General features: G+C 48.3%; 1 protein-coding gene across 1 annotated transcript in view; it reads right to left on the minus strand.

The window, feature by feature from the left end:
• The window catches only part of DNHD1 (dynein heavy chain domain 1), a 337,397-nt gene that overhangs the window by 31,648 nt on the left and 279,626 nt on the right, over nucleotides 1-26,123 (minus strand). The window contains exons 38-39 of the mRNA XM_069203282.1: nucleotides 21,295-21,469; nucleotides 12,009-12,155 (exon numbers count right to left, since the gene is read on the minus strand). Of these exons, the coding sequence (XP_069059383.1) occupies nucleotides 12,009-12,155; nucleotides 21,295-21,469 (322 nt within the window). The remainder of the gene's footprint in view (nucleotides 1-12,008; nucleotides 12,156-21,294; nucleotides 21,470-26,123) is intronic.

Here is a 26,123-nt window from a genome sequence, read left to right on the forward strand (position 1 = left end):
CGGTCATCCATCTTCACGAGGCAAAATCTCCACGGGGCAGTAAGTTCCATACTATCAGTAACTCGATCCATTGCCTCCGCCGCCCTGACCCTCTACAAACATCAACAAAATCTGACAGCTGTGATTCACAGCACTCCCAGGTGCCCCCGGGCCCCCAGACTAAGCCGACGTGCCGGCTGCCACGCTGCTCAAAACAGCTTCTCTCTCCGAGCGCCGCTCCATTGCCATCGGGCGCTGCAGCTTCCTCTTCTTCTCTCTTCTCTGCCACCGAGGGGGCCCCCCCACCGATTGAGCTGCCCCTTCACTTGCCTCCCTGCCCGGGTCCTCAAGGCCCAGGACTCGACCGGCCTCTGCAACTGACTTCACCTGCCGCAGCTTTTCCTCCCAACGAAAGGCCAGACGAAACGGGTGGCCCCAGGAATAGGACACATTATTTGGCCTCAGGTGATCCGTGATCGGCCTGAACTCTCTCTGCCTCTGCAGAGTCTGCACTGATAGATCCTGGAAGAGCTGGAGCTCATGCCCTCGAAAGAGGACCGACGGGAGGCTACGAGCCCGCTGTAGAATCCTTTCTGTTGGACTTTTGCTTTTGCAGGGTCATCCCCAGACTTTTTTGCCTCCTGCCTCCTATATTTTTCTGACATGTTGCTGTTGGCTTTTCAACTCTGAGCACTTTACCCCTGCTAATCAGTGCTAAAGTGCATATGCTCTCCTGTTTAAATTGTATGTAAGTGGTTTATCCATGATTGGCATATTTGATTTACTAGTAAGTCCCTAGTAAGGTGCACTAGAGGTGCCAGGGCCTGTAAATCAAATGCTACTAGTGGGCCTGCAGCACTGGTTGTGCCACCCACATAAGTAGCTCTGTAATCATGTCTCAGACCTGCCACTGCAGTGTCTGTGTGTGTATTTTTACACTGTAAATTCGACTTGGCAAGTGCACCCACTTGCCAGGCCTAAACCTTCCCTTTTCTTACATGTAAGGCACCCCTAAGGTAGGCCCTAGGTAGCCCCAAGGGCAGGGTGCAGTGTATGGATAAGGTAGGACATATAGTAATGTGGTTTATATGTCCTGACAGTGAAATACTGCCAATTTCGTTTTCACTGTTGCAAGGTCTGTCTCTCTCTCATAGGATAATATGGGGGCTACCTTTAAATATGATTAAAGTGTAGATTCCCCTAGAGAGTAGATGGACATGTGGAGTTTGGGATCCCTGAACTCACAATTTAAAAATACATCTTTTAGTAAAGTTGATTTTAAGATTGTGAGTTTGGAAATGCCACTTTTAGAAAGTGAGCATTTTCTTGCTTAAACCATTCTGTGACTCTGCCTTGTTTGTGGATTCCCTGTCTGGGTCAGTTTGACAGTTGGGTTGTTTTTCACCTCACACCAGACAGTGACACAAAGGGAGCTGGGGTGTGATCTGCATTCCTGATTAGCCATCTCTGCTAGGAGGGAGGGGTGGAGTGGTCACTCTCATCTGAAAGGACTGTGCCTGCCTCTGACAATGCTGTCTCAAGCCCCCTGGTGTGTGTCTGAGGCCTTGCCTGGGCAAGGCAGGATTTCACAAGAAGGTGTGAGTCCCCTTTGAAGAAAGGTGACTTCAAAGACTAAAATGGGTATAAGAAGGGCACCCAAACTTACAAACTTTAGAAACACTTCTGGAATCAAGAGGAACCTCTGCCTGGAGAAGAGCTGATAGCTGAGGAACAAGTGCTGCCCTGCCTGTGACTGTGCTTTGTGGAGCTTTCCTGCAGTGCTGCTTCTGCCAGAGTAAGAGGGCAAAGACTGGACTTTGTGTGCCTTCCATCTTGAAGAAGAAATCTCCAAGGGCTTGATGTAGAGCTTGCCTCCTGTTGTTGAAGTCTCAGGGATAGCAAAGACTTCTTCCTGCCAGCACCTGGAGTCTCTGGAGAGACCCCTACTCTGCTCTGTGGTGCCCTTCCAGTTCCTGGGACCCTGAAAGGAGAGGCTGGCAGCCTAAGGACAAAAATACACGCACCGAGCGCCGTGCGGAGAAAAGATCGACGCGAATCCGATCGCGGCTGAGAAAACGACGCGACGCCGGCTCCGCAGCTGAGAAACGACGCCGCAGGAAACGCGACCGGAGAATCGACGCCCGGAGCAGGAGAAACGACGCGCAGCATCGCTGACGAAGGCTGAGAGATCGCAACCAGCGCCGCGGGACTTTCGGACCGTCGCGTGGCTGGCTTTTTTGACGCGCCTCGCCGTGCCGAGCTGTTTTCGACGCATATACCCGTACAGGGTTATTTTCGACGCACACCGCCCGTGCGGGGTTATTTTTGCCGCAAACCAGGTACATTTTCACGCTAGCAGCGCTAGTGTGGTGTTACAACTACCTAAAGACTCTTTTTATTTTAAACCTTTAAAAAAATCATAACTTGACTTGTGTATGTTGGATTTTTGTCGTTTTGGTCTTGTTTTGTCTAGATAAATATTTCCTATTTTTCTAAACTGGTGTTGTGTCATTTTGTAGTGTTTTCATTAAGTTACTGTGTGTGTTGGTACAAATACTTTACGCCCAGCACTCTGAGGTTAAGCCTACTGCTCTGCCAAGCTACCAAGGGGGTAAGCAGGGGTTAGCTGAGGGTGATTCTCTTTTATCCTAACTAGAGTGAGGGTCCTTGCTTGAACAGGGGGTAACCTGACTGTCAACCAAAGACCCCATTTCTAACATTGGTGACCAGCGGTCGGGATTTGGACTTGTATTTGTACTTGACATACAGTAATTAAGTGTACACTACTGTTTTGATCTCAGACCACTACGTGACCACATACTACTTGTCTTGTGATTCTGCTTTTTGTTCTCTGATGTCCTCCTGGAAGTATTGATAATATTTTTGGACTTTGTTTTTTGGTTGTGAAGCCTTTGCAGAAATGGAAGTCAATTTCTGGCACCTATCTATGTATAAAAAGTGGCAGCTTAAAGCATTCTGCATGGAAAGGGGACTGGCTGTGAACAAGGAATCCAGAAGGGAGGATCTTGAGTCAGCCCTGTTTCAGGATGAATTGAAACGTTGTCAGGCAACACCACCAAATGAGTCTGAGGAGGATAACTACTCTGAGGAGGAGGATTACTCCAAAGAGGAGGGCAGTGGCCCTGAGGAGGGAACAGAAAGAGATGATAGGCTCCTAGCTCGAATCCGGAGTCGGGAAGAGTTTAAGAGGGCCGAGGAGAAGAGAGCCTTAGCCCTGGCAGAAAGGAGGAGGGACTTAGAGATTAAAAAAATGATTTATGCTTACGAGCTTAAATTGAAAGAGCTGGAAGTCATGAGGGCTGAGTCCAGCTGGAATGGTGGCAGCAACAATTGTATATCCAGTGATGCTGCAGAAGTACACATGCCCAGAGAGGTGGTGCCCTACTTGAAGGAGGGAGTTAACACACGCCAGGAGGTTCAGGGGTATGAGGTAGCTCCAGTGATGCACAGGGTCCCTGAGGTGGATTGGGGAACTGGCATGGGGAATCATATTCCTACTGGTGGGAGGGACACTCTACTGACTCTAGTTGAGAGTGACAGGGAGAGGGGTTCCCCCCAGGTAGAAGTCCTGGTTATGGAGTGTGAAAACATCCCAGAAGAGTGTGGGTTGAGTGTCAGGGACAGTCAGGTACTGTCTCACCAGTCTCAGGAGGGTGATGTGGGGTGCTTTGTCAAAGCAGAGTCACTGGATGGTTGGGTGAAGGGTACTTTGGTTAATTCATGTGAGGGGCTGAGTGATGTAATTGCTGGAGAGCATATGTCTAGTCCTTATTTTCCAGAGCTATGCCAACACCAGGTGGAGTGTGAGTTCTCTGACCCCAGGGAGCTTACAATGGAGGCAGACTTCTGGGTGAGTACCAGAGAGTCTGAAAAGGCATTTGGGGGTGCTCCTGAGAGGAGTGGTCTAGGTAGTTCCCAACCAGGTGAGGTAGGGAAGGATTGTAGTGTCCCAGGTAGGTCCCAGTGTAGTGGGATGGGTGAGGGACCCCATGTCCAGTCTCAGAGGAGAGGGAATGGGGATGGGTTGAGGCCCAAGGTGCCCGAGATCCGGTCCCAGGTCCTGGAGGGTTCCCTGCGGGAACCCCAGGAGGGGAGCCTAGCCTGTACCATAGGGCCATCTGTTGAGGGAGACCCCACAGTGTCAGGAGAACTTGGGGGGGCGGCTGAAGCCAGCGTCCCACCAGTTCTGGTGTCTGGCAGTACCACTCCTAGTGAGGGGTTGCAGAAGTCCAGACAGAGGGTTGAGAGGGGGTTGCGGACCCCAGTGGAGAACCTGGAGGGTCAGGGGTCAGCTCTGAGTGCAGAGCCCCCCAGGAATGACCTTGGTGAGACCATTTCTGGGCTGGGGGGAATCCAGACTCTGTCAGATGGGCAGAGGTCAGGAGACCTGCGCCAGCCAGACTCTTGTATGGCCCTTGGGGAAAGTGTTTCCCTTGTGGGGGGTAGGTGTGCCCCCCAGGAAGTCCTGGTGCGCCAGGCAATGATTCAACCGCAGGATGGTGACTCTGGGTTGGATGATCAGGTTCAGGGGGTAAACTCTGACCTGATGGGGAGTACGTGTGCTCCCAAGGAAGTCCTGGTGTGCCAGGCAGTGGTTCAACCGCAGGGTAGTGACTCTGGGTTGGATTGCCAGATTCAGGGGGTAAACTCTGACCTGATGGGGGGTAAGTGTGCTCCCCTGGAAGTCCTGGTGTGCCAGGCAATGGTTCAACCGCAGGGTGGTGACTCTGGGTTGAATGATCAGGTTCAGGGGGTAAACTCTGACCTGATGGGGGGTAAGTGTGCTCCCAAGGAAGTCCTGGTGTGCCAGGCAGTGGTTCAACCGCAGGGTGGTGACCCTGGGTTGGATGACCAGGTTCAGAGGGTAAACTCTGACCTGGTAGGGGGTAGGTATGCCCCCCAAGAAGTCCTGGTTTGCCAGGCAGTGATCCAGTCTGTGGGTACAGGCCCTGGATTGGGAGGCCAGGTTAAGGGTGTCCCCCCTGACCTGGAGGAAGGGGCTACTGCTAACAGTGCCCCTACCATGTTGTCTTCTGGGGGGGCCGCTCCTAGTTGGGTGGTTCAGGACCCCAGAAGAGAGGGCAGGGGGAGGGAAGCCTCACCCCTGGCCCTGGTCCAACCTGAAGGTACAGACCCCAGGTTGGAGGATCAGTTGCAGGTTAACATCCCTGCACTGATGGAAGAATTGTGCAGGACTGCTTCTACAAGCACCCTGACAGTTTTTGACTCTGGGGGTGCCGCTTCTGCAGGGAGGGTACAGAGCCCCAGAGGGGAAGACCAGGGTCAGGTTGTCATCCCTGACCTGGTGGAAGAGAGAGTGGTCAAAGGGTGCCAGGCACCTGGGGCTACCACCCCCCACTCTCCACAGTCACAGTGGTTAGAGAGGCCTGAGGTCGGGCTCTCATCCCTGACAGTTGTCTGGGGCCACTGTGGCTTGCTGTCCTGGTGGACAGAGTTGCCCCTGGGGGGGGAAGGACGAGAGTCACACCCCAGGGGTGGAGTGGGCAACACCATTGTGTTGGCCCTGGTGGTACTATCTGCCCATTGCAATACATCTGTGAGCAAAGTAAAGTTAGGTGTTGCACAGATGGTGTCTGTAGATGTGGAGAAGGGTTCCCCATGGGTTAGCTTAGTGGGCCCTGAGAGTATGGACAGAGGGATCCAACTGGAGTCAGGAAGGCGTAGAACTGGAGCATGCCCCTGCTGTTGTGGGCCTGGGTCCCTGTTCTATCGCCCCAATCAGGGAAGTACATCAAGGTATTGATTGTTCTCCCCTGGCTTTAGGCTGGTAGGGGGTCGTGTTGGACTTTTGCTTTTGCAGGGTCATCCCCAGACTTTTTTGCCTCCTGCCTCCTATATTTTTCTGACATGTTGCTGTTGGCTTTTCAACTCTGAGCACTTTACCCCTGCTAATCAGTGCTAAAGTGCATATGCTCTCCTGTTTAAATTGTATGTAAGTGGTTTATCCATGATTGGCATATTTGATTTACTAGTAAGTCCCTAGTAAGGTGCACTAGAGGTGCCAGGGCCTGTAAATCAAATGCTACTAGTGGGCCTGCAGCACTGGTTGTGCCACCCACATAAGTAGCTCTGTAATCATGTCTCAGACCTGCCACTGCAGTGTCTGTGTGTGTATTTTTACACTGTAAATTCGACTTGGCAAGTGCACCCACTTGCCAGGCCTAAACCTTCCCTTTTCTTACATGTAAGGCACCCCTAAGGTAGGCCCTAGGTAGCCCCAAGGGCAGGGTGCAGTGTATGGATAAGGTAGGACATATAGTAATGTGGTTTATATGTCCTGACAGTGAAATACTGCCAATTTCGTTTTCACTGTTGCAAGGTCTGTCTCTCTCTCATAGGATAATATGGGGGCTACCTTTAAATATGATTAAAGTGTAGATTCCCCTAGAGAGTAGATGGACATGTGGAGTTTGGGATCCCTGAACTCACAATTTAAAAATACATCTTTTAGTAAAGTTGATTTTAAGATTGTGAGTTTGGAAATGCCACTTTTAGAAAGTGAGCATTTTCTTGCTTAAACCATTCTGTGACTCTGCCTTGTTTGTGGATTCCCTGTCTGGGTCAGTTTGACAGTTGGGTTGTTTTTCACCTCACACCAGACAGTGACACAAAGGGAGCTGGGGTGTGATCTGCATTCCTGATTAGCCATCTCTGCTAGGAGGGAGGGGTGGAGTGGTCACTCTCATCTGAAAGGACTGTGCCTGCCTCTGACAATGCTGTCTCAAGCCCCCTGGTGTGTGTCTGAGGCCTTGCCTGGGCAAGGCAGGATTTCACAAGAAGGTGTGAGTCCCCTTTGAAGAAAGGTGACTTCAAAGACTAAAATGGGTATAAGAAGGGCACCCAAACTTACAAACTTTAGAAACACTTCTGGAATCAAGAGGAACCTCTGCCTGGAGAAGAGCTGATAGCTGAGGAACAAGTGCTGCCCTGCCTGTGACTGTGCTTTGTGGAGCTTTCCTGCAGTGCTGCTTCTGCCAGAGTAAGAGGGCAAAGACTGGACTTTGTGTGCCTTCCATCTTGAAGAAGAAATCTCCAAGGGCTTGATGTAGAGCTTGCCTCCTGTTGTTGAAGTCTCAGGGATAGCAAAGACTTCTTCCTGCCAGCACCTGGAGTCTCTGGAGAGACCCCTACTCTGCTCTGTGGTGCCCTTCCAGTTCCTGGGACCCTGAAAGGAGAGGCTGGCAGCCTAAGGACAAAAATACACGCACCGAGCGCCGTGCGGAGAAAAGATCGACGCGAATCCGATCGCGGCTGAGAAAACGACGCGACGCCGGCTCCGCAGCTGAGAAACGACGCCGCAGGAAACGCGACCGGAGAATCGACGCCCGGAGCAGGAGAAACGACGCGCAGCATCGCTGACGAAGGCTGAGAGATCGCAACCAGCGCCGCGGGACTTTCGGACCGTCGCGTGGCTGGCTTTTTTGACGCGCCTCGCCGTGCCGAGCTGTTTTCGACGCATATACCCGTGCAGGGTTATTTTCGACGCACACCGCCCGTGCGGGGTTATTTTTGCCGCAAACCAGGTACATTTTCACGCTAGCAGCGCTAGTGTGGTGTTACAACTACCTAAAGACTCTTTTTATTTTAAACCTTTAAAAAAATCATAACTTGACTTGTGTATGTTGGATTTTTGTCGTTTTGGTCTTGTTTTGTCTAGATAAATATTTCCTATTTTTCTAAACTGGTGTTGTGTCATTTTGTAGTGTTTTCATTAAGTTACTGTGTGTGTTGGTACAAATACTTTACGCCCAGCACTCTGAGGTTAAGCCTACTGCTCTGCCAAGCTACCAAGGGGGTAAGCAGGGGTTAGCTGAGGGTGATTCTCTTTTATCCTAACTAGAGTGAGGGTCCTTGCTTGAACAGGGGGTAACCTGACTGTCAACCAAAGACCCCATTTCTAACACTTTCTTTGAGGACAAAATTGTGGAGACAGGCCAAAATGTATGGGGGGCGGTCGCCAGGGGCCCCCGCGCGCCCAGCACGATGCACGCGGTCCAGGACCACCTCCTGTGTGTCCTCCGTGCCAAGCAGGGAACGTAACAAATCCATCACATAGCCCCCAATGTCTCCCTTTTCGGCGCCCACCGGGGCCCCCCGGATACGGATATTTTGTCTCCTCGAGCGGTTTTCCAAGTCCTCAACTGCCAGCTGGAGGAGGTCCTGTTGTTCTCGGAGGCGGACTATCTCCTGTTGCAGGCCCGCAACCTCTTCGCCCCGAGGGATCTCACCATCTTCTAGCTGCGAAACCCTCTCACCCAGGGAGGCGACTTCTCCTCTGATCTCCTTTACCTCCCGCGAGATGTCCCTTCGCAGCTCCTGTATGTCCCCCCGAAGCAACTCAAACAGGGAGGTCAGAAAACCCTTTGTCACTGAAGAGTTCTCCTCTGGCTCCGTCTCAATGCGACCCTCCAAGGCCCTCGATTCAGGCAAGTCCTCCATAACTGGCCCCGGCGTGGAGGGTGCCCCTGCCAACATGTCCCGCACTGAGCGATCGCGTTTGGGCTTCGCCATTGCCATGGCATGCCCGACCGATCACAAGTCACCAGCTCAACACTGTGGGACCACCAATATCACTTCACCAGAGCTGGTCTTTGTGCACCACTCCCTTAGGGACGACACCAGGGCACCGCTTCCAGCCGCCACCAGGCAACAAGGGCCTCTCCGTTCACCCAGGCACAGAACTGCAGGCTAGCCCGGGCAAAGTTTTAGATGTTGGGGTTTAGCACCCAAAGGCCCAGGAACCAAGTCCCCGCCGTCCACCAACTCTCGCAGCTAAACAATCTCAGTCCTGGGGCCCAATGACGAAGTCTCCGCCAGTCTACGCGAGTTAAAATGGGCTCCCAAGGCCCCATTCACCGCTCAGGCGCCACAAGCATTTAGCGCCAGGCCCCTCTGCACGTTCCAGTCGCTGGAGAGCCCCAGGAGGGCTCCCAAACTTTCCAAGCCCAGGGCCCCGGCTCCAGGGACCCCAGGGGGAAGGCCCATCTCGCTGCACAGGCAGCGTCCCACGGCCGCGCCCAGGCCAAGCTCCGCTTTTCCTATTGGCGCGGCAGGGCCCAGCTCCGACCGGCACTGCCGGGCCTGGATCACCCGGGAAAAGCTGCAAAACACGGGGGAAGCCTCCGGGCTTCCCCCAGGCTGATCACAGATTGCTAATTCGGGCCAAGGCGGCTGAGCGCAGTAAGGAACGTCTCAGCGCTCCGCCATCTTGACCACTCCCTAAAGTCTAACTTTACCAGTTGTAAAAGTATAACTTAGACCAAAAGTCTAACTTTACTTGTAAAAGTATAACTTAGACCAAAAGTCTAACTTTACTAGTAGTAACAAGTCTAACTTTGACTAAAAGTTTAACTTTACTAGCAGTAAAAAGTCAAATTTAGACCAAAAGTCTAACTTTACTTTTAGTAAAGTTAGACTTTTAGTCTAAGTCTGACTTTTGGTCTAAACTTAGACTTCAGGTGTAAACTTAAACTTTTGGTCTAAGTTTAACTTTGTGAATTGGGCTCCTTGAAGTTTTCACAATCCCAATGACTTTCTAGCACTACTGCACAATACAATACAATACTATAAAGGTAGCTAACACCAGTACAAGGATCATTCATAACATCACAACTCACAAAAACGTGCTCCAGTGACACCCTCTTATATTACACCAGGTTTAGTCCGGTATTTCATATGATACCCGCTCACAGCAAAATCTGTGTGAACCCGGCTTGTGAGAAGCACTCTACAGAATAAAACCCTTCCGTAACGTTACACCAGAATGTTATTGTGGACTGAAATCCTGAAATTGTCCAAATTCAGCTACAACTACACTTTGAGGAAAGGAAATGCTTAAGATGCCCGAATCCTAAAATGCAATTAGTTATATTTATTCACAAATCTGCTTGAAGTGGTTTTGCTGCAACAAGAAAAGCAGGATCGGAAAGTATTTCAAGCAGATGCCCATGTTATCAAACACTGAGAAGATCATTGTGTAGAGCTGGGAAGACTTACACCTTCTCGTGAGACACCTGACCCACAGGTTCTGGGATAGATGAGGGCATCAGTTAACACTGATAAACAGACAAACCCTGGAGATGTGTGTCTAAGGGCTCCTGGGCTCATCTCATCTGCCTCTTTCACACCTGTAGCAAGAGGTCATATATAAAACTAATCCTTGAGGGAGCTATTGTAGAAAGACTAGACTTGGCTGTCCAACTACCTGTGCAACTCTCTGCTATAATGTTCTCCATCCGTTTGATGTTAATCTTTTCTCCTAGTTTAATGAAAGCTCTGTAATACCTCTTGGTTAGCGCTTCAATAACTAAAGAAATACAAACCAAATATAGAGCAAGGTTTATGAACAAGTGACTCGGTGCAGCCCATTAACTCACCTTGCTGCGCCGTCCCGTTGAAGGGGCAGGAATGTGCCACATTTAAGGAATGCAGTGCATTCCTGTCCTTTCCTCCTCTGCTGGAGCTCAATGGGTTGTCTAGCACCAACGCAAGCACCCTTGCACCAAGGGTGCTTGCGTTGCATGTAGGATTTTTTTGTGCAGGAAGGGGCTTTTTCCTGCACAAAAGCAATCCTTGGAGCCCTTTTCCTTTTTCTATCTGTGAATGCAGTACATATGAAAAGAGGAAAAAACAAGAAATACAGATATTTCTCCTCGCTGCGCCTCACCTGGGGAGGCGTAAGGTTTTGTCGCCTCCTCAGTTTTCTAAGGTTGGAAACCTAGAATGCATCAAAATCCACAGGTGTTGTGTGAGAAAACCCACAGAACACCTCCCTTGCGTAGAGTGAGGCAACGCAGCGAATTGCACTGCCTTGCCTTACTCCATATCTATGAGGCCATTCAAAGTCACGCAACGTGGCTTTGCGTGGCCACATAGATATGGTTGCAAGGAATGCGCTGCGGGTGCATCACAAAAACTGACGCAACAGCAGTGCAAGGGGCTCATAAATATACCCCTCAGATTCCAACTTGAGAGTTGATCTGTTACTCGTCCTACTTGGAACCTTTACCAGCTCCTTATAATGATGAATAATCTGCACAGTAGGGTAACAAACCCACTGACTCTGGGAAAAAATTTTGTTTGGCAGTGAAAATACAGTGGAAGAAAATAACATTAACTTAATGCAATAACTGAACTGGCCTTGTTTCAGGGGCTTTCAATGTGGTTTTGACCAATGGTGTAATAACTGCATCAGTACGTGGTCACCTGGTCTTGTCACAACACTGTTAGCAGAGCATCTCTCCTGGTATCCAGCCAGTTCTTTGCAATGCACTGAATGTACCAATCCAGCACAGCGCAAAGACACGGTTCGCAATGAGTTGCCTGCATTTCGCCTCAATAATATTTATGAGATGAGAGTTAGATTTGTGCTCGACTGCGAACAGCCAAAAATGCAGGGATGTTGAACACACAATGCACAGGAGACCTCCATCTCAGAATGTGCTTTATCAAAGTCCCTCCATTGAGCCCTTTCAAGAGAAAATGGGTCACAACAGGAAAACAAGTAGGAGTTTGTTAAAGGGACATGCGTGGAGCAGACAGCGGTCCAGAGCCCTCTGCTTGTCCGCCTGGATGGCACCAGCAGCCGACGTTGTCTACAGTTTACACCTCCCACTTCATGAATGGCTGTTGCCCTCAGCAGTGGGTAAGCGTTCCAAGCTTTCCAACCACAGGAGCAGTCACGAAGCTTGATACATATGCTTCCAAGTCAGAAGAAGAAGGATCTCTCCTTTGCGCCTCCCCTTCGCGTGCGACTCACAAGCACTAGTCATGTTGGTGCTGCAATGCACAAAGCCATCCGTGATGGTGCTGCACATTCACATGAGGTATCTGTGCTCCTTGTGCATCTATGTTATGCTTAGGCTGTTGTCAAATAACTTCATCTGGCTGCTCTTTAGCCAAACTAGTGGGAATGAGCTTGTGTTTACAGGGAAGTTTCTGCTAAGAATAAATGTGACTGCTTGGGGGAGGCCCTGTGTGGTGGGTACCTGGCAAGGACTCCGCAGCATCTCCCTCTGTAATGATCCAGAGGCGGAAGTCAGGATGGACTTTACTCGTAGAGTCTTCTGCTGATACCCGGGCGAGTCTTGAGTCAGATCCTTTGAGTTTTAGGAGCTTCTTGGCAGCCACGCCACCTACAAGGAAATGAGCAAAACAATAAAAATCACAGAGTGAATGCAGAGTTTTCCATACTCATAGGCTCAATGCACAAAATAACAAGGAAGGGGACCTGCCACTTAGTGGATCCTGTGAAATACCTTCACCTTTGGAGAAGTGTAAAGGAAGAAGGTCATTTTATGGAGACACCATTACTCGTAGTCCTGCGTCTCACTCCTGTGGGTGACCTGAACACTAGTGGTGGGTGATTCTCAAAGCCCTGTGCGGCTGGTGCCGTGCGTTCACGTGCATGACATATGCAGCTCTACCAGCTTCTCCACCGTGGTTGCACACTTCTGCCAGTTCTCTCTTTCACATAATCTTACTGTTATGATGGTTTTAACCCTTGGCTGTGTGGGTGTTGGGGACAGGTAGAGCAGTGGTTCTGAACCTTTTGACTTCTGTGAACCCCCACTGAATCATTACTGGGAACCCCTTAACCCCCACTGAGTCATTAGTGAAAGCCGGGGACCTTTGCCTAAGTGTTTTCAATAATTTGAACTATAAAAAATACACAAAAAATACAGCAACGCGCATTCATCAAACAAATGCAGAAGTGATGAAATATTTTTTAATTCACTAACAAATAATAAAAATCTAATATTTTAACAGGAAGATTGGATCTTTTCTAAATGTAATTGGTCACTCATCATTCATACTGTCTTCTGTTTGATGCACCTGCACTACTCCCACAAATCAGTCTAAAGATACTAACTTCATTTTAGCCTCCAACTTCAGATTCCTTCACATATACAAAACATTTGCCAGACAGTTTAACAGTTTTATTTGTACACTTTACTAATCTGTTAATATTGTTTTGTTTTCTAAGCAGTCGTGGACCCTATGAGTAGGCTTTGCAGAGCCCAAAGATTCCGTTAGGAACCATTGGCCTAGAGCATGTAGAGAAGAGGCATCAAAGCCACCATAAGGCAAAACCTAAGTGCTAGTTCTCTCTTATTGTAGACGGTACATCTAGAGCACAAACAGAAGAGAGGCACCATTAGGCAGCTGATGACTTTAGCAAATACATCCAAAGGGACTTCTTGGAGACGCAATGCATGGCGTCCAGAAGCGGTATTGAGCCTGCTTGCAGAACGTGTCTGGAGTGGTCCACGGAGCTGCTGTGCAGCACCTTCTCCCAGGAACATGCCTGAAGAATGCATCAGAAGCTTCATTGGGTCTGCTGGACTGTGTTTGAGACATCCCTGGGAAGTATAACAGTGAGAGATAAAGAAGGCAATCCTTTTGGCAGCTGCAGCTTTAGAAGCAGGTGTGCAAGAGTGTGACTCCGCTTATCACGACAACGTGAATGCCTTGTTCTATCCAGACAAGAGGGAACAGGATCCTGGACAACCAGACAATGGGCCCCTCTTTAACTGAGGATATAGCAGGGCGGGGGAAGAAGTTCAAATGCAATTCTGGAAATAGCTAAGGAAGGAAGAGCCATAAGTACGAAGCATTATTACTGTCACAAGCGGACGCTTTCCAAAATGTGGCCAAAATGTGGCTGTTTGCGACAGCAAAAACGCTATACAAAATGTACAAACAACGAAAATGCGATTCACCAGAATCACAGTTTGGGTGTAGAAACCGCTACTTGGAAATTGCTATTCCTTCTCTTCGTACATCTGATTAAAATATGGATTCTAAGTATGGCCTCGGCCTGATGGACTTGGGTATACAACGCATGCGGCATGTAGCTCAGTTACGCATTTGCAGTTCATCTATGCATCTCTCATAGGAGAAATATTTATCAAGAGGAGATTTTCCACAAAAGCTCCTCCATGACCAATGGGGCCACTGGGCTGAAAGGCTTGTGTTTCAGATGAGATAGGACAAGGTTCAGGACCCTCCTGACTGTACCCCCATGCTACAAAGGCACTGGGCTACTCAGATGTCACTTATCGCCTCACTTACGGTAAAAGGGAATCCTCTTATTTCCGTTGGCCCATCGGTTGCCATTTACATTTGTATACGTAGTTTCACCTCGGTACCTCGAGTATGGCGCCGTCCACACAGTAGCTGAGACGACTGATGCAAACATCTCAACCATTATATCTTGTACTGTGAGCCAGAGATGTAGTTCTGCTAGTGCTGTTGGAATAACCACTTGGAACAACTACAGTGGGTCTCCTTTGCTCTGTAAAAGACAAGACTAACCATCAAAGAAACTTGGTGCTAGGTCAGTCAGTGTTCTGTGGGGTCCTGTGGTCATCGGGTGGGCAGTAGAATAGTCTTATCTCTTGAAAGCAAGTCCTGGACCATGCCAGACTGGACGATCCTTAAAACCCAGGAAAACTGGAGAGACTCCAGGATTCACAGGCACCACTGGACTTTGTTGTCATCTATGGTGGAATACCGGCCTCACTGACCTGGGTCGGGACTTATAAGGCCAAGACAAAAGGGGATTTTAGGGAAAGGTTTGATGAACACTGTGAAGGTGCTGAATGATAGCATCAAAGTGGCCAACAGGACTGATAGATTTGACTTACATGGCTTCCTTTTATTTTAAGGCACTAGGCAGGGGTGTTCCCTTCTACTGACAATTTTCACCATAAGCTTGGGAATTTCTAATAGGACTAAAGTCTATGATGGGCAGCCACAATTTTGTTGACTGGCAGTTAATCATAATAGCACTTTTACAAGACAACTAGGGGAAACAAACATATTGGGGTGCTTCTTCAGCAGGAGGCGGTCCTAGCCAAAAGAAGAATGTGCTTCATTTTTATGTTATATGCTAGCAAGGAACATGTGGTGTGGTTGAGAGGAGGAGACAACACAGATTGTAAGACTTGAAGATAAATCCACATGTTTATATTAGGCAACTTTACAGCATGAGATGAGAACATTCAACCTAACAGTCAGTCTACTTGGGAAGATGTACATAAGAGACGTATGAGATAAAATAAAGCATAAAAGAATACCAGTAGGTGCAGAGTGGTGGGTACACACATGAGATACAACAATGCATAAGTAAATATCAGTAGGGGAGAGTGAGGCGTTACCATCTACGAAGTGGGCTGACAGAGGAAACTGGAGCGTGTTACAGGTTTATCCCACTACACTAACCATTAAACTGATGTCCTGCTGTTGGTTATAGCAGTTTGCTGTATGAAGGGATAAATTAAACTTTTCATGAAATGGAACACACCTCTCTCAGCAAAAATAAATCCAGACGTTCAATTTTAAAATGTAAATGATGTAAATGTTAACATTTTTACTATAGAAAGTGACAGAAGATTGGGTGCTTAGGTATGTTGTGGTGTGGGGTGTGTGTGTGATAGACGCTTGTATGAGGCTGGTGGGTGCACTGTATTTTAGTAATGTCGGAGGATGTTAGTTGAGGATATTAGTTGTGTTAGTGTGTACTAGTAAATGCTTATGCATGTTGATTGGTGCTTCCATATGTTAGGCAGCGTATGTTTGTTTTTGAAGGTTGCTTGTACATGTTGAATGTGGCTATTGTGAATGTTGCTTGTAAATGTTGGTCGCTGAGTCCATGTCAGGAAGTGATTCGGGATGTTTAAGATTACTGTCTAGGTTGGTGGGTGCTGATGTATTTTGGTGGCCACTAATGGATGTTGGTGGTCACTTGCAAATGTTGTAGAAGATTTGTTGATGTAGGTGAGTGCTTGTGCATGCTGTTGATTGTGAATTTTGGTGTGTGTTCTTGTGTAGGTTTAGTGGGTGTATGTGTATATTTGTGGGTGCTAGTATATGTAGACGGGTGCTTGTGTTAATGGATGACTGGATGTTGAGTGCTTGTGGATTCTGAGAGGTTCTTGTGTGCACTGCTGCTTTTGCATGTTAGTGTTCGCTTATTTGGGTGAGAGCGTGCTAATATATGTTGGTGCAAGCTGGTGCATGTAGGTGGGTTGTACGTATGTTAGTGGGTGTTAGAGAATGTTGATCAATAATTATAGATGTTGCTAGTTGCTTGGTGTTTGTTGATGGTGCATTTTAGGGAACAACTGTAGGTGCTGTTTGGTAACTATGGATTTTGGGTGGGGGGGGGACATGTCTAATAACACCTAAAAACCTTAGACCTTTGGAAATCCTGACAGAATTCTGTAACATCCTGTGCCTGAGAAGCAAAAAAAAAAACTTACACTAGGAGAGTTGCCATATTAGGTGTGGCCTGAAACAAAACTGTGTGAGACCAAAATCGGCAGAACAATGCCTCTGGTGCCCATGCCTCAGGATGACAGGAGGGACCAAGGCCTGAGCAGCCGTGGAAGAGTGCTCTACCCCCACTACACTGATCTTGGAGATGCAGGAGCATTGAGTGGGACTGGATCTCTGTGCTGGGGTTTGGGGTCTGGGGTGGCTCTAGCAGATCCAGCTGGCTGTCACCAGGCCAGGACCGGAGAGCACTTTCACTGGCAGCCCACTGGAAGCCCAGGGAGGTAGCTCTGAGCCCTCTGGGGAGGACTGGAATTTGCCTTGCTCTCATGAGGACTACCAAGCTGGATTTGCCTGAGGCATCCCTTTTTTGTTTACCCTTTGCCCCTGGACTTGAGTAGTACAAAGAGGCCCTCTTGGCACTGAGAGTGTGCACTGAGGCGCTACCGAAAGCACAGGTGGCACCACTGTGAAGAGGAGACAAACGTGGCCCTGACTGGGGGCACTGCACAATGGCGGACAGGAGGGATGGGAAGGAGGGAACAGGAGAGAAGAAGCAAGAAACATAGGAGCGTTGACGGTTGAGCTTTAACCCATCCTGGCTGGCATCCTCCCCTGGACATTATGGAGCAAGAAGGCAAGATAGACCAGCCAGAGACTTGGGTGTGCACCAAAGGACATGGTTGTGCAAGAGCGCGGAAGGTAGTGACGTGAGGTCTGGGTGATGACCCGGCACTGCAGAGGCAGTCTCAGTTTGATATGTATACACTCCCAAATATAGGGGGGTCAAGATGCGCATTCTGACATGAAGGCATATGATTGGAAAGGCAAGAAGACTAAGATAAGCCCTGAATTACCATCCAGGAGTCTATTAACATCATAATGGTGAAGGACAAACAACCCAGGACAGGGCAGCAGCCAAAGATGGATCACTCTTCAACCGCTGCCAGGGCCGGAGAGCTGACAGACACAACCTGACCCTAAGCTGCCCATAACACAGGGAGACATCATGGCTACAGAGTCACTAGCTACAAATGAAAAGTCCAGTAAGGCGCTAGAGAAAAAGAAAGACGTCATAACACTAAAAGTGAATCAACTGAGAACTGAGCTTCTTTAAGGTCAATGGGAGATCGCTAGACATGAGAATCAGTAAATGAACTAAAAAACGAGGTTCTGAATCCAAAAATCACACTAAAACTGTCCCTGACCTTGCATACCATCAGCAGAAAAGGGTGAAGGACATAGAAGGGAGGGCCCGAAGATGCAATCTGGGATTTGTTGGCTTCCTAGAGAGGGCAGAGGGATGGTCATGGAGCAATTCCTGCAAGGTTGGGTACAAATGCCCTTAAAGCAATTGGCTTATCCACATGTTCTATTGTTGAGAAGGCACAGAAGATGCTTGCTGCCCCATTAACAGCTACTGGGAGCCCATGCCCAGAGCAAAAATCTTAAACTATTGTAACAGAAACCTTTTTCTACAACAGGCCCAAAAGGCAACATAGATGGGATATGAAAACTCTTGGTTCAGGATTTTTCTAGACTATCCTCAGAAAGTTCAAAGGTTCAGGAAATCCTATGAACTTAGAGCAATGAACCTTAAATACATGTTATGGTTCCCAGTAAAGTTGAAGGTTCTTCATGGTGGATGTTCACATTTCTGGGTGCACCTGAGGAAGTATGGCAATGGCTAGAACTTGGAGACAGATTAAGGACCTCTCACACTGATAGTTGGAAGCCCCCCCCAGCCCCTAACCCCCTTTTGGGCATCATAATATGAGGAGGCCCTTAGTTAAAGACTCGCTCATTGTTTACCTGAGGTGGGGTGATGGGGAGGTTACTACAGATTCACGTTTAGTTTACGGTGAAGTGGTCTGACATCACAGAAAGGCCCAACACCAGGCGCTATGGGCTGTACTGCCGGCAGAGACTGTGCATATCTCCATCAAAGCTATCCAATAAACAATATTTGAGACAACAGGCTGATATATGAGCACATCTATTAACCTGATTACATGGAATCTGAGGGTGCTATACAGGTTTGTACAAAGACAGAGAGTGTGGCTCCTATCTCCAGCGGTACAAAACTGGAATGGCATTTCTCCAAGATTCACTGATTCTGATCAGACAAAAGTGGAAACAAATGGAGGGAGCAAAGATACTCAGTTACGTACTTGGCATATGCCAGGGTGGGCTCTATTTGAATATCACTGACTGTTTCACTTCAGTTGAAACACAGCAGGGTGGACATAGGGCAGAGGTATATCTTTGTTCATAGCCTATTAGATGGTAGAGAGCTGTGCCTTATTAACATATATGCCCGGATATGGCAGAGCTTTCACATCTGGAAATCATGGGCATGGTTTACCAGGCCTTAACTTCCCTGTTGGCTGGTCAGGGGATTTGAATAGCTTTTTAGATGGTACTCCCCTTAGCACCACATGAAACCTTGTACGAAATGGCCGGTACCCCAATATCCCTAGATGGGAACAAGGTGACAAGGTTTGAGGGTATAAACAAGGTCTTGCAGCAGCACATAAAACAATTATACAAAGACTTGAATATGGGGTGTGCCATGATAGAAGAATACATTAGAGTGGTGAGGCTGCAGGGAATCCCAGGGGACAAGATAGAAAGCCAGGAATCAGAATTGCAGCTAGAGGAACATAAGGAGGCAACGCCAAGTGGGAAGGTGGCAGGCAATGATGATGAGTTCTACTGGACGTTGCCCAATTAACAGAAAGACTGTTTACCACCTTAATGAACCAAAAAAGGCAGAGATGCAGCCTGAAACAATGTGAGAGTTCTTCATTCATCTGGTTTTAAAACAGTCAGAAATCATAGGGATCCGGGTGCCTACAGACCATTAGCGATGGGAAACACTGCCACCACAATTCTTTATAAGGTACTAACTAATGGGCTCCAGAGGGCAGTCACTGTCCTGGTGCATGGAGATCAATGCAGTTCTGTTTCTGGACGCAATACTTCTATGAGTGTTCGTGGACTACGCACATGTCATACAACATACAAATAAGCCCGAAGGAGGTCGCAGCACTGAGCCTGACAAGCATTCAAGCACTGAACTAGTCTTGGCTGATGGAGGTGTTACAGCACATGGGGTCTTGGATGGATCCAGTTGCTGTTTACCAGACTGGTGGCAAGGGTCACATCTGGCGGAGGGCTCCTAGAGGTGGAGGGTGGAAAGAGACAGCGGACGGGGTCTCCAGGCTCCCCACTGCTCTTGGTCCTTCAGTGGAGCCCACAGTGATACAACCCAGAGTGGCATTACAGCCCTGGAGAATTAAGGTGGAGGACACAGAATATATAGGGACTGATTCAGAGTTTGGTGGACAAGTAACTATCACAAACATTATGGACTCATTACAAGAGCGACAGAATATCATTCACTTGAAATAAGGTTGATGGGATAGCTGCCACATTTGAGATGCAGTAGCCCATCCCTCAAACTCTACATGTGGATGACGCTCTGGCATACCTGTGATGACCCAGAGATTCACTCCCATTACTACTATAAGTGCTGAAAGATTTGCCAATGTATCAGGTTTGATAAATATCCGTGCTAAGTCTGTATTATTTCCGCTTGTCCAAGACAGCTATTGAGAATTTACCAGACCTAGATCTTAGCCGGGAGGAAAAATTGGGAATAGTGGTAGTGCACATCCCGGGGAAACAATATGATTACAATACAGTTAGAGTGCTGAATGGATTAAGGTCCTCACTGCAGCTTTGAAGTTCTCTTCCACGCTCTACAATGGGCAGAGATGACAGTAGAAATGAGAGTACTGCCTAGTTGTGTTTCAGTATTGCAGAAATCCATTTGTTCGCTACCGCGTACCGTAGATAACATAATGATATCCCCTGTATGAGCTGGGAAGAGACGCAGGGTGCCCCTGGGAGCATTAAACCTGGATCTGGCGCACGGGGGACAAGGTATACCAGACCTGAAGTTGTATTCTATGGCTAGACACTTCCAGAATGCAGCCAAGTGGTTCACTGAGGTAGACAGCGGGAGGAGGGACTGCTGAGGGGAGCACACGGTGAGGTGTCCTATAGAGGACTGCTCATGAAGGGAGGGCAGGCACTGAACTGTCATTTCCATGTCTAGGTAGCTTGTATACTTCAGTTGGTCCTGGAGAATGTAGGCTAGCTCTTCTGGACTGTGAGCAGTGCTGATGGATATTTGTGGATGGTCACCTACTGTGGTGGGAGCTTGTTACTATTACTGATTATCTGTTTATCTCAGTGTGTTCTGGTCCATCTTCTTTGGTGTGAGTGTGTGTATATTTTAGATTAAGCTTGTGGATGCCACTTGATTCTTGTGTACACTCTGGGATGCTTGTGGGCTTTGATGGGTGCTTGTACCTGTCGGAGGGTGCTTGTTAATGTCAGTATGTATTTGCATATATTTGCGTGTGTGCGGATACTGCTGGGTGTTTGTCGATGTTGGCGAAATTCTTACATGTGTTAGAAGGAGCCACCGGATGCTGTGGACGTTGGTGATTCGTGTGGATGTAGTTAGAGGTTTAGAGGCTTTCTAGTGATTGTAACTAAGAGCATGTGGTTTTTATTGGCCCAAAGTGGGAGACAGGAGTCATCTTCCCCTGGATGTTAATGGTTCTCATCATTGCCATTAGGTGCCTGTGATTACTAGCGGATAGCACTTGGTTTTAGTGGGTAGGGGCACATGTAATTTGATTCCTGTGGTTTTTAGGACTGCCTGGGCTTTCAGTGGATGTCTGAGGCTTTTGTACCTGTCCATGATAGTGAGATTTTGTAGACACTAATCAGACGCTGTTGTTTGAAGTGCTTGCTTATGTTTTGAGCTTTTGTTTGTTTCTGTTAGAGGTGCTCTTGGTAGCTAGTGGATCTCTGCATTTGGTATTGGGTGTTTGTGGTTGGTAGTGGATCTCTGTGGGGGGCATTGCACACCAGCAGCTATTGCCTGTAGGTATGAGACCCCCTGTTTATATTTCTCACCATCACATGTTTCCAGCAGCTCCCTCATGTGGCTAACAGCCTCCTGGTCCCAGTGGTCCAACAGGTGACAGTTGTTAAGGACCACCCAGTGTCCTTTTGCCTTCCCTTTCTGGAGGGCTTTCAGCAACTCAGCTTTGGAAACAGGAGATCCTAAGGACAGAACTCTGAGTTTGCCCTGAGTGAGAAAATGTGAGTCTGAATTAGCAGGGTGCAGCGGACACAGGTGAGCAAAGCTGTCCAAGAAGTTAAAGTAAGTAGAAAACACAAATACATCAACAAAGATTCATGTATACACACAAAATAATAGGGCTACATTTCCCTCAACTGAATATGATATTAATAAGACTCAACAACACTTTACATAGTCTGTAAAGTGAAGAACTTTGTTACAAAAAGGGGTGCAATGGAATGAGTTATGTAAGAGCTACCATCCACATCTGATGGTTTCCTATACTTTATTAGGAAAACTTAGCAGTAGAAGCTTGCCTTACCACCCTGCTTAGAACCTGGCTCAAGGAGGCAGAGGCCAGCAACACCTTACAAGATGTGTTTATTTAACAGTGGCTAACCATGCACCTGCCCATGTCAAAAGGTTGCCATTCACCAGCATGCGTCAACGGGTTGCCATGCACCTGCACGCATCAAGGAGTAGCCAAGCACCTGCATGCATCAATGGATAGTCCTGCACCTGCACATGCCAATGGGTAGCCATGCACCTGCATGCATCAAGGGGTAGCCATGCACCTGCATGTGTCAATGAGTAGCCATGTACCTGCACGCATTAATGGGTTAGCCATGCACCTGCACACGCCAATGGGTTGCCATGCACCTGCACGCACTGCTGGGTAGCCATGCACATACACATGTCAACAGGTAGCTATGCACTTGCATGAGTCAACGGGTAGCCATGCACCTGCACCCAATAACTCCCAAGTCACAGGTATGGGGATATGGAAGTAGCCACGGATACTCATGAGAATGTGAGAATGCAGTGAGTATAAGCGGCTGAGTGCCTACGATGAGACTAATGGCTGACAAATGCAGCAATAAACTTAGTGAACTCCCGATCAGAGGATCGCCAAGAGGGAGCTCTCTTTTGACAGTTCTCCGATTGGGAGGTTGCCATGTTTATTGATGTATTTCCAACATTGGGTGCCTCCTGGACCTCTTACAATGCAGCTGATTTTTAAAGACTCAGATTTCATTTTTTAGTTCCCATTGAATGGGCAACCATCCCCCGGGTTATTGTACGTCCTGATAAGGCCCTCATATCCTTGCATGGGCTCAAAACGCCATTGACAACTGAAAAGACAGACCTCTCTGTGTTGTTCATCTCATACAGGGCAATATCCTGTGTGATCATTCATATTTCAAACATTTGTGGTTTTCTAAATATTGTGTACCAATACACCAATCACTTCACAACACTTGAAACCTCTTCCTGCCTTGATTTTGATTTGTTTCCCTTGGGGGGCAGCACTTAATACTATTTCACTTTTTCACCACTCAAGAAGTCTTTTCGTTTGGCAGTTATGAATACAACATTGTGTACATAATTGGCTATAAATACTGGTTGCTTTGTTTATGATGATTCGTGCCTGACAGAATATATACTGCCTTGATGGAGATATTGTGCCATTGATGGACTCTCTGCAGCATGTTCTGCTTCACCATGCATTACAGTAAGTAAGTTTCACATGAACAGTTGTGTTTGCAGTAGTGTTTATACCCAGGTTCCTGCGAACATTCGGGTCGCTCTTGTTTTCTAGAAGATTTACTAAGGTGGCGGCTCAGATTTCAAAGCTGTCGACTCGGCTGTCATAGAACAGCGAGTCCTCACGTTGGTCCTCGACTGTCTCTCCTTTGCTCGTCACTACTGCAGGAAGTGGGTTGATAAAGATGGAGTTTTTTGCAATATCCCGCTCTCCTGGGCCTAGTTTCACACAAGGTAATATAACATATACATGCATTCCTCTTTAAAGGGCGTGATCTGTAGGTGACGGTGGCACTGGAACCAGGGCCCTTGTCTCACTAGAGGCTGGACGTGAATCCTACCCTCGATGTCTGGAAGACCTCAGCCTTTTCCTGTAATGCTGCTGTGACGGCGGCATAATTGAAGAACTCAGATAAGAGTTCCAGCCACTGACTTTAAGGGAATGAGTCCATTCCTCACCCTCAGGGAGCCACTGTCTCTCTGGGGCAAATAATCCCAAACCATTAATTTCTTTTCTCAAAAGTAAAGGGCTTTCAAGGTCCTGTCTCTTCCTCTTTTAATGCAGGTTCCCTAATCAGTGAAAAGCAGTTTCTGTGTTGATGGCTTGTAGGAAAGTACCCTCTTTCTTTGTGTGGTTACCCCTTTTTTCTGCCTGATGTCAGTGTGTTTGACTGTGTTCACTGGGATCCTACTAACCAGGACCCCAGTCATTATGATCTCTCTCCCAAAACTCTATATTTCATCCCACAATTGGCACACTGGTGCCCCACTGTAAGCCCCTACTGTATGGTACTTAGGTACCCAGGGCATTGGGGTTCCAGGGGATCCCTATGGGCTGACGCACATATTTTGCCACCCATAGGGAGCCCATGCAAAGGCTTCTGCAGGACTGCCATTGCAACGTACGTGAAAAGGTGCAAGCACCCTTTCACTGCTAATTTCACTGCTAATTTCACTGCACCAGGTCGCTTATACGTTGAGGTAGCCTCTCCAAGCTTGCCCATGTTTTAAAGGGCACATTTGGGGCCCTCCTTGCATAAACCAGTCTACACCAGTTCAGCGACCCCAGTCCCTGCTCTGGCACGAAACTGGACAAAGGAAAGGGGAGTGACCACTCTCCTGTTCATCACCACCCCAGGGTCCCAGAGCTCCTCCAGAGTGTCCCTGGATTTTGCCATCTTGGATTCTAAGGTGGTGGGGCACTCTGGGAGCATCTGAGTGGCCAGTGCCAGCAGGTGACATCAGAGACACCTCCTGCTAGGTGCTTACCTGGTTAGGCGACCAATCTCCCTTCCTGGTTAGGTGACCAATCCCCCTTTCAGGGCTATTAGGGTCTCTCCTCTGGGTATTTCTTTAGATTTGGATTGCAAGACTCCAGTAGGAAACTTCTGCATCCTTTACATCATCTTCAGCTGAACCCTCCAGGAACTCTACAAACTGCAACTAAGAAGCAAAGACGACTTCTGCAACATTGTATCTTCAGCTCCTGGGATAACTGGACCAGGCCAGCCTCCTACAACCCCAAATTGTTAAGGTGGTCTATTTCCCTACAGGGGATGGACTTTACAGTGGCTCATTGACCTGGGAGTACCCACTCCAATGCAGATGGATTCTCCAGATATTTCCACTTAGACAATGAAGACTAAACAGGGCAAGGTTACCCTTCTTGTCCTTTGTTTGGGGAGGAGGGGGTGTAGGAAAGTACCCTCTTTCCTGGCATGGTTACCCCCTTTTTCTGCCTGATGTCAGTGTGTTTGACTGTGTTCACTGGGATCCTGCTAACCAGGACCCCAGTGATTATGCTCTCTCCCAAAACTCTGTATTTCATCTCAGAATTGGCACAATGGTGCCCCACTGTAAGTCCCTAGTATATGGTACCCAGGTACTCGGGCATTGGGGTTCCAGGGGATCCCTATGGGCTTCAGCATATATTTTGCCACCCATAGGGAACCCAAGCAAAGAGTTCTGCAGGACTGCCATTGCAGTCTGCGTGAAAAGGTGCAAGCACCCTTTCACTGCCACTCTTCACTGCACCAGGTCACTGTAAGTCACACCTATGGCAGGCCTTCCAGCCCAGAGGGCGGGATACCAAGTACCTGGGTGTGTGGGCACCCCTGCACCAGCAGAGGTACCCCCATGAACTCCAGGCCCATTTTCCTAGACTTCATGAGTGCAGGGATACCATTTTACACGTGTACTTGACACAGGTCAATACGTATGTCCAGCTACATAATGGTAACTCCGAACATAGGAATATTTGGTATCAAACATGTTGGAATCATACCATAATGCTTTTGCAAGCACTAGTTGTATGATCCCATGCACTCTGGGGGCTGCTTAGAGGACCTCAAGCCTTGCTCCTACAGTCTTCTGAGGTTTTTCAGGCAGCCCCAGCTGCTGCCACCTGTCAGACAGGTTTCTGCCCTCCTGTTGCTTGAGCAGCTCAAGCCCAGGAAGGCAGAACAAAGGATTTCCTTCGGGAGAGAGGTGTTACACCCTCTCTTTGGAAATAGGTGTTACAGGCTTGGGAGGGGTAGCCTCCCCAAGCCACTGGTAATGCTTTGAAGAGCACATTTGGTGCCCTCATTGCATAAACCAGTCTACACCAGGTCAGAGACACCCAGTCCCTGCTCTGGCGCGAAACTGGACAAAGGAAAGGGGAGTAACCATGACGTCAGAGCCCCCTCTTGATAGGTGGTCACCAAGCTAGGTGACCAATCCCCCTTTCAGGGCTATTTAGGGTCTCTCTCTTGGGTGGTTCCTCAGATTCAGTTTGCAAAACTCCAGCAGGATTCCTCTGCAACCTCCACTTTGAGTTCTGACCGAAGAAACTGCATCTGGACGCTCCAGGACCCGACATGCTGCAACAAAGAAGTAAGACACCTCTTGCAACATTTCCCCGGTCATGCATCCTCTGAGGACAGCCCGTCTTCAGCCTGCACCAGAAAGAAGAAGGAATCTCCCTTGGGGTAAAGGAATCACTACCCTGCATCCACCGGTACCAACTGCAACAACAACTGGCTGCGTTCCCCTCTCCTGCTAAACTGTGTCAATCCTGCATCACGTGTGGTGGACTGAAGTGGTTGTGACGGTCCTCTCTTCAAGCTGTCCAACT

Source organism: Pleurodeles waltl, chromosome 8 (genome assembly GCF_031143425.1).
Source record: "Pleurodeles waltl isolate 20211129_DDA chromosome 8, aPleWal1.hap1.20221129, whole genome shotgun sequence".
In the NCBI taxonomy this organism is placed as follows: Eukaryota; Metazoa; Chordata; class Amphibia; order Caudata; family Salamandridae; genus Pleurodeles; species Pleurodeles waltl.